General features: G+C 39.4%; 1 protein-coding gene across 3 annotated transcripts in view; it reads right to left on the bottom strand.

Annotated features, from left to right (window-relative positions):
- Positions 1 to 13,636, bottom strand: part of EIF4E3 (eukaryotic translation initiation factor 4E family member 3) — a 192,704-nt gene that overhangs the window by 160,581 nt on the left and 18,487 nt on the right. For 2 of the 3 annotated variants that reach the window (XM_016141495.2, XM_036219380.1), the window contains exons 2-4: positions 12,586 to 12,658; positions 3,425 to 3,519; positions 1,778 to 1,838 (exon numbers count right to left, since the gene is read on the bottom strand). In XM_016141495.2, coding sequence (XP_015996981.1) covers positions 1,778 to 1,838; positions 3,425 to 3,450 — 87 coding nt within the window. In that variant the 5' untranslated portion in view covers positions 3,451 to 3,519; positions 12,586 to 12,658. Of the gene's footprint in view, positions 1 to 1,777; positions 1,839 to 3,424; positions 3,520 to 6,939; positions 12,659 to 13,636 lie in introns of all 3 variants that reach the window. The other variant, XM_036219381.1, reaches the window with a different exon arrangement.

Raw genomic sequence — 13,636 nt, 5'->3', positions numbered from 1 at the left:
CAGGCTCTGAACTCTCCCAGAACTAGGTCTGAATCCTAACAGGCTGCTTAGTATCTGTGACCCTGGCAGGTTACCAACCTCTCTGAGCATCAATTTCCATAGGTGAACAGGGAATAATAATAGGGCCCACCTCCCAGGGTTGTTGTGACCATAAAAATTAGTCAACAAATGCATTCAAAGGACTTAGCACTATGACTGCAACCAAAGGACTCAACCATTCCATAGTGTGCCTGCTATATGCCAGGGGTTCAATACAAATTAACTATAATAACAGTGTTTATTATTATGTCCTAATGAACTGAAAGCAACCTAGCTGAATTTGTAACCAAAACAACAGCAGTTAACCATTATGACCTCTCATTCTCAAAGAGGATTTTCTTTTTTCTTTCCTAGACCCTCCCTTCTGGTCTACTTATCTCCCACCTAGAAATCATTCCTTCTATTTTCTGTCTCTTACACTGTTAGTGATGAAGTGGAGAGTGGATACAAGAAGCTAGGTAAGGGAAAGTTCCCTCCTGTTTTGAATTCAGACAAGGTTGACCCACCAGACTCCCACTTGTTGACAATTAAGCATGCACCTAACTGCTTAGGATGAGGACACTTGTACAGACATGAGGTGTTATTACTTGTGACTGAATGTGGTCAAGTAGACTTAACAAAGAGAGAAAGGACAAATGTGCCTTTCAGCCTCTTTTCACTGAAAGTTGACATCATGATTGTTTCTACTAGAATTCAAAGTCTGGTGTCAGAAATTAATGAAAAGGAAAAGGAAAACTTGTTCTTCTTAATAAAAAAAAAAGAAAAGAAAAAAGATAACTTACATTGTCTCCTCTTATATTTTTTGCTTTCTTTCCCCTTCAAGGGGGACAAAGCAGATTCATAGGCCTTACTTATCTGTTTTGTTCTTTGCAACCTTGACATTTTTTAATATGTATGTCAAATAACAGGCAAATCTTGGAGCTACATATCTTGACTAATAGTCTGCATCTTTCACAAATAAATCTGACCATGTCTTAGGTATGTACTTATAGGAAAATGACTCTAGCTCAAGCCTATGGATCTCTGGAGACATTTCAATTCTTTGAGCTTATACACATAAAAGAAACCATGAAAAGGTGAGAATGGGTAGCATTTACCCTTTCATCTATTTTCAAAGAAGGCTTTTGGTTTCCGAGGGCTTAAGAACAGATTTGAACATTCATTTTCAGCCAGTATGATGAATTACAGCCCACCCCTGGGAAATTGAGGTTTCTGAGGCTTGGCTTCTGCAAACCAGCATTGCACCAAGCCAGCCCTCCAATCAGGTTCTCATCAGCCTCAGAGGGAGGCTAGCACAGCCTCATGTGAACCCCCTAAGATTGGTGAGATGTGAGGCCTTCCCAGCATCCTCACTCTCCATGCCATAGTCATTCTCAGAACCACTCTGCCTCCAGTGGAAGAGGGATGAGCTTTCAGTAGAAGGATCTTGCTTCTTGTTATGTAAAACCAACTTCCATGAGTTAGTTAGGGGTTGGTGAGGAAATGACCACCATAAAGATAGTAAGTTTTCTGTAAAGGTTATAGCTCTTCAGACTATATGGCATAGTAAAACTACTACACCACATCTACAGAGAAGTACAATAATATAATTTCAAGGTGACAGTGTAGAATTTCTCACCCCCAGTCCTGTCCTGGGACTACCAGGCAGGCTGTCTGAAAAACACAAAATGCTCATCACCTGCAGTCAAAAACTACCGTGAGCATTGCCAGGTCTAGAAAAGGACCAAAACAAACCTACCGTGCTGTCCTTGGGAACTTTCATCTTCCACACACCGCCCTTTGCGTTACTCTCCTCTTCCCTGGATCAAAGACCAACATCTAAAGTTACAATCAAGAATTAACTGGTTCTACATACATTTACTTTAACAATAGATGACATTAAAAACCAAAAACAACCAGCATTCTTCAATAAACTCTCTCTCAGTCCTTTTATTGGAAACAAGAAGATAAAAGAAAAGGGAAGAGGATAGAGATGGGACGGGAAGACAATGAAACTCAGTAACTACAAGGGTAGGAAAGGTGATAGGACACCAGGTTCTCATCCTCAAGGAGGTGGTAATGAGAGGTTCCCTAGACTACTGGGGGATGGACAAATTAATACAAGTGCTTCACTTGTGTAAAAGCCTTTACATTTCAATATCACAATCATGACATTGCCTCGTCTGATTCTTGTGTCAACGTTGTGTCATAGGTCTGTTAGGAGGCCTAGCCCCTGTGGTGGGAATTTGCTTTGCTTCCTCATTTAGTATTTGCTCCCTCTTCTGGTAAGAGCAACCAAATTTCCTTTTAAGGAGCCGCTTGTTCCCTGCTCTTACGCCACACCAGACGCATTCAGATAGGGTCCATTCCACACCTTAGCTTCAAAGATAGGCTAATGTCCCAGGTTTGCCCACAGGTATACTGCCTCTCCCTAGTGGTTGTAACCAGCCAGGGATGGAAAGGTGACCCATGTGAGCCAATGAGAGTAGGACCTGGCATTTTACTGGTACTGGTGAATGCCGATGTATTCTTCTATGTGTAGGGTGTATGATTGAAGCTACTGCGGACCATTTTGCTACCATAAATGGGAGAGCCTGAAAATTAAACCAACGCGGAGGAAAACAAAGCAAAACTGATGGAGAGCATCAGGTTCCTAATAACATTTGAGCCCTCAGCTCTGCCAGAAATCAGCCCTACCAGTGCACTGCTTGGTTACAGGGGCCAAAAAAATTCATTTCAGATTAGGTTCCTATCATTTTCTACCAAAGGAGCTGAGATACATTTCTATTTTATTAATAAATACATGATATAAGGACATGATAGGGACATGATATAAGGATTATTACTAACTGGGAATCCAGTCTATGCAAACTGGCTCATTGTCCACCACCCTCATCACTATACCAAGCTATTAAAGAAGGATGCCTTCCCCTAGACCCTGGGCCATGATCAGTACCACACACTTTCTATGTGGTCCATGTGAGAGAGATGTCCGAGGTGATATGATCTTTGTTCAACCATTCAATAGGCATGAATACCACATCTGTCTCCCTCTGCTCCCCACAGTAGCCTATAAGCTTTTTCAAATGAAAGAATAAACCCAAATGATGCAACACCCATACAAAGGCTTCCTTTGTACCTTCAGGGCTCTAATAATGACCTATTTGTGGTGAGACTGCAATGGGGCACTTGGTGGATGCACACCAAGAAACCTCCTCATCATCCTGAGCCCAAAGTGAAGGGGATGGTGGGTAGGGGCTTATTTCATAATTAAGTAATAACTAAAATTACTTTCCACCATCTCCTGGAAAAAGTGCTTTGGCATTTCAATTCAACATGAATAAGTATGAGGTTTACAATCATTCCTCTCCCACTTAACCTCAAATTATTAACGTTAGACACTTACCAGAGTGGTCGCCTCTCTCCTCTCATTAAATGATAACTACATCTCAGAGGCAGGCTAGTCACAGGAGGAATGTTATTGTATACACTCCAGAATATCTTTAAAAGAAAAACACTTTGTTTAATACACTCAGTTTTAATTTTTACTGTCACTAGATTACAAATTAATGAATTAAAGAAACAATCAGATTCTCACTAAGTCCTATCCATTCAAAATAGATCATTCTTAGTGTTCTAATTTTCTGCTAGAAAATGTAACATAACATTAAAGAATGTTCTTCGCTGAAGTTGGCCCAACTTCTATGTTCATAATGCTGCAGTTATTAAGCAAACATTCCTATGCAATGTATCTCCACATAAAACTGGGTAAGGATGTTGTTAATGACTTTTAAAGCTTATAATGCTGAATATATGTACTGAACCATATTTTCTGTAACACGGACTCTGTCTTCTTTCTGAAAGGAGTGTATTATGCCTAGAAGGAGTGTATTATGATTTAGACTGGCGGATGGGGTCTAAAGGAAGAGGCAAAGAGGAATCACTTTACATGCTCTGTTCTCTTTCCTTTTCCCTCCTAGAATGAACAGGGAACAGCTCAGTAGCCCAAGATACTGGATGTTATGGGCTGCATGTCTGTGTTCTCCTCAAATTCATACAAAGAAACACTAACCCCCAGTGGGGTGGTATTAGGAAGTACAGCCTTTGGGAGGTAATTAGGTTATAAGGAGGGAGCCTCCATGATGGCATTAGTGTCCCTATAAGCAGAGGAAGAGAGATGGCCTATCTCTACCATATGAGGACAGAGCAAGGAGATGTCTCTCTGTCCTGTAAACTAGGAATAGGACTCACACCAGAACCCGACCATGCTGGTACCCTGATCTTGGACCTCAGCCTCTAGAATTGTGAGAAATCAATTTTGTTGTTTAAGCCGCCCAGTCTATGGTATTGTTATAGCAGCTGAACCAATGAAGACACAGAGTAACTGGTAGACAGAGACAGATTATATAAAAATAACAGAGTAACATAACAGCAGTAAGAGTAATATTGCCAGGTTTTGTTCTATGAATTTTTACATGTTTCTGTAATTTATCCTAATGATAATTTATCCTTATTAGTAAGAGATACTACTATTATTCTTGTTTTATCAATAAGAAAACTCAGGCAGAGACTAACCTGCCCAAGCATCACTGTTTGGTATGACCACCAGGATTAGGATGAGGATTAAGTTTACAAAGAAAATCCTTCCCAGTTTGTTTGGAATGGACCATAGTATCACTCTGCTATGCAGAGAATTACTACATACATGAGAACTATCATTCTGTGTGGTGAGGTAAGCAGAGAGTGATTTTCTGCATCTCCTAGTAGGTCTGAAAAGAGCAGTACAAACAATAGAACAATTAGAAAAATTAATCCTAGGGCATCATGAATAGATTGGCGTTGTTGGAATAAGATTTATCTATGTTGAACAAAAATTCTTATTCATTGTTTGAGCCTGTCTTGTGTAAAAATTAAAGCTGAATTAATTGCAAGGGCAGCAACGATAAACTGTTAAGATAAACCTGAAGGCAAAAAACTACCAGTAGGTTTATCAATTATGAGTGTCTTGGATCCCTTGTACCAAAGCGGTGCTAACAGGGAGAATAGCTGAAAATAGATTTCTAGTAACAGTAGGTCCTCAAATGGTATCTGTCCTTAGGAAAATATTGAGGGGGAAGCAGAGTTTGCCATCCCAAAACAAGCCTTTTGAGGCAGTGATTATTTTAAGATAGTCATTTTTAAGAAACAAAAGACTCATTAGGAACCTTTAACCCTCCTCCTTTCCTGCCTAAAGGAATTCAGACAGAAGAACCTGCTTCAGGAAGACAGCTTTGGCATATTCACCTCCGTATACACAATTAAGTGTGGCAGATGGGGGATCCAAGCATGTGTTTAATTCCCCTCTGTGTCCCACTGTTTCATATTCCAGCACAAATTTGTTTACCACATGTTTGCTCTTTCTCATCTACCTGTGAATTGCCTGCTTTCCCTTTGAAGTTCCATACCCCTGCCTCCCTCTCCTTAGTCCAGAAGGACATACAAGCCTCAACTGCCCAATGCGTCCTCAGGTCTCATATTCTTTGGAACCCCGGTAAGTGCATATGTAATAACTTAGGTCATGTTCTCCTGTTGATCTGTCTTGTGTTAATTTGATTATTAGTCTAGCCAGCATAAGTTAGAAAGGTGGGAAGAAAATTATTTTTCCACCCCTACAGTTTCTACCCAATATATGGTTTGCTCTTAGTTCAAAGAATAAGATTACTCCAATATTTCAGTTTGTAGTGTGCACAAGAATAAGTAGAGCTGGAATTTGAAGTCAGGCAGTTTGATTTCAAAATTTGTATTCCTAACCACTAAGGTATTTCATTTGAAGATATTACTATATGTTTTTGGCACATCTTTCTCTCATCTTGTAAGCTATGGACCAGGTCACGGAATCACAGAATGAGGAGATATTTAAAGACATATTCCCACCAGCAAATGCCCTTAACAGCTTCCAGCCTGGTGGTTGCTTTAGCTCTAGCCTGGGACTCTCACTATGATGTGGTAATGACCTGTGTAGAATTTATGGACAAGACTATGCTAAAATAAAAATCCCTGCCCTAGGTAAAACTGAAAGGACTTTGGTAATGGCAAACTTCAAGTCTCCTAAAAGGCATCCCATACCAGAGCACCTGCCCTCATACCTTTCCAAAGTTCTTGAATCCTGACTTCTTACCTAGTGTTTTAAGCACCTTGAAAAAAAAACAAAATCTTTCTCCTGTTCCAAAGGTAAGAAATATCCTAAGGAGTATGCTAAGGTTCATAGCTTTAGAAGCTTCTTCTGAAAACAAAAACAAAAACAAAAACGGACAACTGATTTTGTTAGCCTTGGCTTATCTGACATATTATAACCCAAGAAGATACAGCAATAGACTTACTATACTTATTAAAGCACATATTTGCATATTTGTGAATGAAAATAAAACAAGAGTGAAATATGTCATTACATTATTGATAAGAGCCACATTAAAACATATGTGGAATTAAACTGGCCTATTTCCTTGTGACAGTTCTCATCTAATATGTGCAATACTGGTTGAATTTGCATGATGGTGAAATAGCTCAAGGAAGGACCCGGCATTACATAGTTCTTTAAAGCCTCTTCCTCCCCTGTAAAAGTGAAAGGGTTCATTGGAAGCCTGGTAATTCATGATTATATTCCTGGTAAAACACTTTTTTAGTTGAAACACCTAAATTTTACTACAGATGGAAACTTGTAAATAGATTTCAAAGCAATTAGGCTTATAATTAATTCTATTTGGCCCTGTAAACAGTAGAGTGTAGTAAAGCTAAAACTAAGCACAGCATTTATTAATGATGGCTAAGCGCTTTTTTCAAAAGCCTTAATGACAATCTAAGGACAAGGAGAAATGTAACAGTTGGGCATCATTCAGTCAGCATTCGTGACACTGTGAGTAATCCCTGAGGAACTGAGCGGACCTCATGAGAGGCAGCCTTTGCATACAGAACCCACTCCTTGTTGGGCAAGCTCTTTAGCAACATTCTGGCACTTCTTGAAGAACTGAGGCAGGTCAGGTGTTGTCCAATGAAGTCTTAATCCAGTGGCGTCTACCAGCAGTAATGGCCAGGAAAGTTCCCAGGATAACCATCACGGGTCACACAACCCTTGAAACCCAAATTTCCCTCTATGGCAATTTCATTGGATACTTCTATTGTAGATGTGAAGTAAAAGTGCATGGCAGGCCTAAAGTAAGGAAGCAAGGTGTGGTTAGACTCATTGAACAATGATGACCACTTGATAAATACCCAATTTACTAGTTCCGATTGGAGCAATTATGCCTCATCTGACAATCTTCTGCCAAACAGATAATTATTCATTATTAGGAAAATTGGCAAATTTTCTCAATTTTCTACTAAAATGCTCTGAAGGAAAAAAATAGAAAATACTTGGGGAAAAAAAAAAGATGCCATGTGGTGACAGACAACAGGTGTAAAACAAAACACTCAGCAAATACACCTCCAAAAAAAAATTTCCACAAAGTCCAGGATTTCTTCTGAGGGTCACAGCATATGAAGCAGGAGAGTATTTTGAAATGTGAAACAAATATTTTAGATATTAGATATTTCTAGTTGTTTGGGGCTTGCTTCCCACAAACTGAATAATAAAATAGTATTTATGGGGAAGGCAGGTGGAACCGGAAACAAAGGCGACTACTGAAGAGCTTAATGGATGTTTTTAACTCATAGCAGACACAATAGGTGAAAGCAAAGTGCTTCTGATTCGCAAGAGCTGGTCACTTGTGAGAGAAATGGGTTTTGCTTTGAGTTCCAAAAGGAACTTGACTTAAAATGGGAGCCAAAGTTTTCAGGACTCATCATGAGAAGATGAAGAAAAGGATGATAGGGCAATTTCCCACCACGCAAAGTCAATAAATTAAAAAACAAAGTCTGAGTTGGGGAGCTATACAGGATTCAAACTTTGAGAGAATGGGAGAGAGCATCTCCACAGAAAAGTTTTGGGAAATAGAGCAGAGCAGTGTGTATCCTGTTCCCTGGGAACAGCCCACGGGTAGATGCTTCTTTATTGATGTTAATATTTTTTAACTACACAGGGACTTCATAGAAAACTCAAAGAGCTGCTTGAACTCAGAAGACTATATATCATTTTAACAAAGGGTGATAAGCTGTGAGGAAGTGACTAGACAAAGGAAAAGGGGGTCTGGGCCCCTAGAGGTGGTAAGGTGATTAGGAAATACGGTAGATAAGGGTTGTTTATTAAGGCCTGTTATGCAGACTCAAGTGATAAGAAAGGGGGACACCTTTATAACTGGAAATTAATGTTATCTTTACAAAGGGAAATTTAAGTCCTGCTTTTAGGCAGAGAGCAACTCTTGTGTCTGTTGTTTCTCAATTGCCTTCAACTCAAGATAATCCTTATGGTAAGTGGCATATTTGGGGTTGGTATATTCTGATCTCCTTCAGAAGAGACTAGGTTTTACATGTGAAGTGACTAAATTACTTTCACTCTGCAAGATTTAATCTCTCCCCTCATTCCCCATCTCACCTACAAAATGGCCTCCACTGCTAGCATGCCAGCAGACATGGTGGGTCATGGGTAATTTGACTTCAGTCCTATTTCTGCACAACTGAGCTGTGAGTACAAATGTTGATCCCATAATACTCATAATGAACAAATTAAATGACAATAAAGAATCCCATCATACTCATTTGTCTGTGCTAGACAGAACTATGAAGTAGACCTTGCTTCTTGTCCTTCTCTCTCTCTCTTTGTTGTGAAGTTTCTTCGGTCTTCTCTAAGTCTTACCCCTTCACTCAAATGGTTCATTCTAGGTCATTCTATGATTGCAGGACACCACCCCCAAGGCTGCCCTTCTGTGTCCAGGGCAGTGTGTACTTCAATCAATCTTTCCATCATTCTACATCATTGATACTGACCTCTCCTTCTGAAAGGTACAGCCTCATTTTCCAGGGACCTGAAAAGCAATCTGTTGTCCTGACTTAATGACCTATAACAGCACTACAACTCCACACCTTCTGATAAGGGATGATGTCTTGATCCTAGTGGCAGTACATAGTTACAGGAGAAACATTTTCTTAATTTTAATAGTGTGTGTGTGTGTGTGTGTGTGTATCTTCCTGTTTATGAGAAATGATGCTGGGTATCCACTAACAGGAGATATATGAAGCTTGTTTTATATAAATTTTATATAAATTTATGTAAAAAAAATCGACTTATGGGAAATATTAGGTAGAACACTGTTGAAATGGGACACAGATAACTGAGGTGGGACAGAATGCTGCACAGGAATAAGTTTTCAGGAGTGGAATTTTTGGTCTTGAGATAGCAAGGCTGGAAGATACTGGGAATTAGGGAGCGATCCCTTGCAAATCACATCTGGCAGGTAGCTCTTCTTTCTCCCACAGGTAAATCAGGCTTGTTTACAAGCTGTGTTCTATTCTGTACAGCATCCATTCAGGACATAAAAACACAGGAGAAATGGAGAAAAACTGGAAACGTTTACAGAAGAATAAAAGAAATCAATAAGCATCTTGTAAACACATCTACATGAAAAATGGAATTTTCCAAGAAAGGCAGGAAAGTAGGAAACAAATTTCAGTTCACACAAAGATAATTACTGTTGGCCTTAATGACAGTGTCCTCGGCAGGGGTCACTGGGCCATCTGGAAGCACCCACCTCCTCCACTGGTTAGTCAGAGCAGAGTTAAAGAAAGAGAATTGAACTAGAAGTGCGAGGGAGTTCTGAACCTAGAGACACAGCATGACTGGCTGTTTCCACCATACATGTGGGGCCACTTACCTCTTAGCCGCAGTCTCCTCTGCTAATAAATGGGGATAATTCCCACACCCCACGCCCCGCCATCAAGATTTCCAGTTTGCTCAAGGGCCTCAGAGTACAAAAGATACATTGTCTTCATATAAAGGAATCATTAATAACACATGATTCTTACATTTTATTCAAACATAAGTAGGGGGAAAACACAGACATGATTAGGGATGCAGTTTTTTAGTGCTGACAGAGTCAGAGTTCAAGAATCAACCTACAATCACAGAATAAAAGGATGGTGGGACAAAAACAAGTCCTCAATTAACTCTTAAGATGAGACCTAAGCTAGTTCTTAAATACTAAGCTCTATGTCATGGCTGCAATCCCCAAAATTACTGATCAGATAGATAAGTTTTCATAAGTAGAATTGCTAGCTGTGGTATAACTGGTTGATATACATAACCTAGAAGTAATAGTACACAGTTTTCTGACATAAAACATGACTGAGGAAAGTACAAAAAGGTGTTCAATAGAAGCGGGAAAATTATAGTAAATAAGCTTATTATTATTGGGCACTTACTTATGTGCTTTTTACTTCCTGTGCCATTTCATTCTTGCAACTTCATGATATAATCAGCATGAGTAAGGAGATACAAAAAACTTAAGCAACTTGCCCAAGTTAGTGAGTGGCAAATAAGAGACATAAACCCAGGAGTGTGACTACTTCCACCCCAGACCACATCCTCACCAATCAACTGGTGAAGCAGAGAGGAGAGGGGTAGCATCCAATAACACTTCTGTAAAGAGCGGCCAACATCTGAGGGCTAAGTGCCAAGCAGAGCTAAAAACTATATACAATCTCATTTAACCCTCGATCAACCTGAGGGAGTAGACAGTTACTATCTCAGTTTTACGGTTGAGGAAACTAAGAGAGACAGAGACATCAGAGAAATGACGGAACTTCCTGACCACGTACAGCAGTATTTCATTATCACCCCTGCACCTGAAGCACCCCTTTTTCTAATCATTCCCTTATGAAATTTTAATACCACAGAGAGACTGTACATCTTTTTATATACTCTATGCCTGTACTGTATACATAAAAAGACTAAGATTTTTTTTGATTCCCAAGAACCAGTTTTTGCCACCATTGGGAATGTATGGCCTACAACTTAATGAATCCTTATGTGAGCAATCTGTTGTGACTCGGGAACATGGTTCATGTATTAATTTCTCATTCATTCATTCAACCCCTCAGTATTTACTGAGTAAAAAGGAACCAGACATGATAAGCACTGTGTGATTCCATTTATATGAAGTTCAATAAAAACAACTAACATATGGCAAGAGAAGTGTGAACAGTTGTTGCTTTCTAGAAAAAAAGGACTGACTTGAAAGGGGCATGAAGGAACTTTCTGGTATGATGGCAAATTTTTATCTTGATCTGGGTGATGGTTACATGTTTGCATATCTTTGCCAAAATTGATTAAACTGTACACTTAAGAAATCTGTATTTACTTGATATAAATTATCTTCTAATGTCATTTTAAAGAATGTCTTTAAGAAATTATTTCCTAGTATGTACCAGAGTAGGCACTTGAAAGTGGTCCCTGAAGACCCTGCCTAATTTGCTGCTGGATGCCAAAGTTCAACCAAATGCTGTGTTATCATGCAGAATTAAGAAAACTAACCTGAAACCACTTAACCTGACTTAACCAATGTCTGCCTGTCCACCAAGTAATCCCAGGCATATCTCTGATGATCCAATGTCATAATGGGAGGAAAAGGTCTAGTAAGTACTTCAAAAAATCAGTGGGATCTAAGAACTTCCACAAGAGGACAGGCTTGAAATACAAGTGCTCTGAGGGTTATACAATAACTGCTGGGAAGGGGTAACAAAAATCAGTAATCACCTCAGGAGAGAAGCGAGGGGAAGCCTTTCCCGAAGTCTGAGAGCATTTATCCATCTGGACAGTGGCCCACATGCTGCCTTGTGATGCTGCTTGCACTTGGCATTGATTGGTTATCTACGGCAGCACTGTTATTTTGCTTTCCACATAGTTATGTCATTTTCCCAACTAGATCAGAAATTACTGCCCTCCCTGGGACTGTATAACTATGAATACCAAATTTTCTAAGCTAGATATTGGGAAAAGTGTCTGAAAAAAAGGCTCTTTGTGCTACTTCTGCATGTAAGAAGCTGCCTAAGAGATACAATCTAGATGCTAATTTATTAGAATTTGTAAGAATTTCTTTAATTATAATAACCACAGTGGCAGTAGGTGCTATCATTATACTAGTTTTATAGAAATTAAAAGGATTGAGACTTGCCCAATTTAGACAATGGAATTTAAGCATGAAGTAGGAAACTGGTCTGAGACCTACTTCTATGCTCAAAAGTATCATGCTCTTCCTATGTGACCCGTAACCTTTGATAATCCTGCAAGTGGGCGTTAGCACCTCTCATGGATGGGAAATCAGAGCTCAGAAAGGGAGTGGCCAAGCTGGTGTTTGAATAGGGACAAAGATCGATGTCTTTCAAACCACAGCACAGTCTGCTGCTCATCAGGGTCTATGAAGGGCTTAGGCAATAAAGTTCTAACAGGTCACCAAGAAAAGAGCAGGCCACTTTGGCATGTGCTCAGCCAGCCTCTGGGGTTGACTTAGTCAAGGGCAGCTGCACCAAAATGGATGTGAGAGTTGTCACCAGAGCAGAACCCTGGGTGGAGGCTTTCAGCACAGTGGCAGTTTTCAAGTTGGATGATCAAATGTCCAATATAAACCATGTTAATTGGGTGTGCCCCTGTTCTGATCTTACCTGTACTGTTTGTACTGTGTAGATTTTCTTCAGATTTGATGCACACTCAGCTGCTGTGGCACCAGGGAGAGATCTAAGTAAACATAAGCAAAAGGGCAAGAAAACAGCAAGACAAGTAGTCAGTGTTCCACAATAAAGTCAGCAGGTCTTCATGCAAATAGGTCTAAAACCACAGCACTGGACATTTTTGGGACCAATTTAGAATTTAAAATGTGAAATTCCTACTTTGTGAAGCCATGGGTTTGCTTCTCCTAAAAATAAGCCTATTTGTTGTATGGAAATTTAGTATAAAACAAAACAAAACAAAATGGAAATTTAAGTAAGAAAGGTATTGGAAACCTTAAAATCACATTTTAAAAAATATTAAAATAAGCTTGTAACAACCATGCCTTTTGCTTAGGACTTTGGATTAAAAAAAAAAAAAAAAACTGTGCCTATTGTATAGGTGACAATGAAAATGCAGGGTCCTAACCTGGGTATTTGTTTGAAAAACTTATGGGTAAATATTTATGAACTCTTGAGGAAGAGAGTGATCTTTTCCTGACCTTAAGAAAACATAATTACTAAAAGTCAACTTTAGTTTTACTTGAATTTGCATGTGTTTCCAAAACATTTGCTTTGAGAAAATACTTCCAGTTATTTTCTCTGGCTTATTTAATGAGCTCTGCTGAACTTTGTGGTCAGAATACATTAATCTTTAGTTTGCCATATGTTCCACTAGATGGCAACATACTACAGGTTTATTCACCAGAAAAACCATGCAAGGTGACTAGTTTTACTCAGCACCATTTCCTGGCATTGGGGATAACACGGCATGGTCTCATCAATCCTTAGAAGTTAAGACTCTCAATTACTGACTTTTCTTTCTCCCTATACTGAATTAGCAGTTTAGCTCAAAAATGTTGGGGGTCCAGCTGCATCAAGCTTAAGGTGAAATTTACCACTTAAAATAATGCTTGAAAGCCCCATGTCTGTTAGAAATAAGCTTGCTGAGAGAATACACTGGTTTATAGCTGATCCACTAGGGTCTGGAACTTATAAAAGGAATACT

This window comes from Rousettus aegyptiacus, unplaced genomic scaffold, assembly GCF_014176215.1.
Source record: "Rousettus aegyptiacus isolate mRouAeg1 unplaced genomic scaffold, mRouAeg1.p scaffold_m13_p_4, whole genome shotgun sequence".
NCBI classification, from domain to species: domain Eukaryota; kingdom Metazoa; phylum Chordata; class Mammalia; order Chiroptera; family Pteropodidae; genus Rousettus; species Rousettus aegyptiacus.
This window is presented reverse-complemented; position numbering and strand designations above follow the sequence as displayed.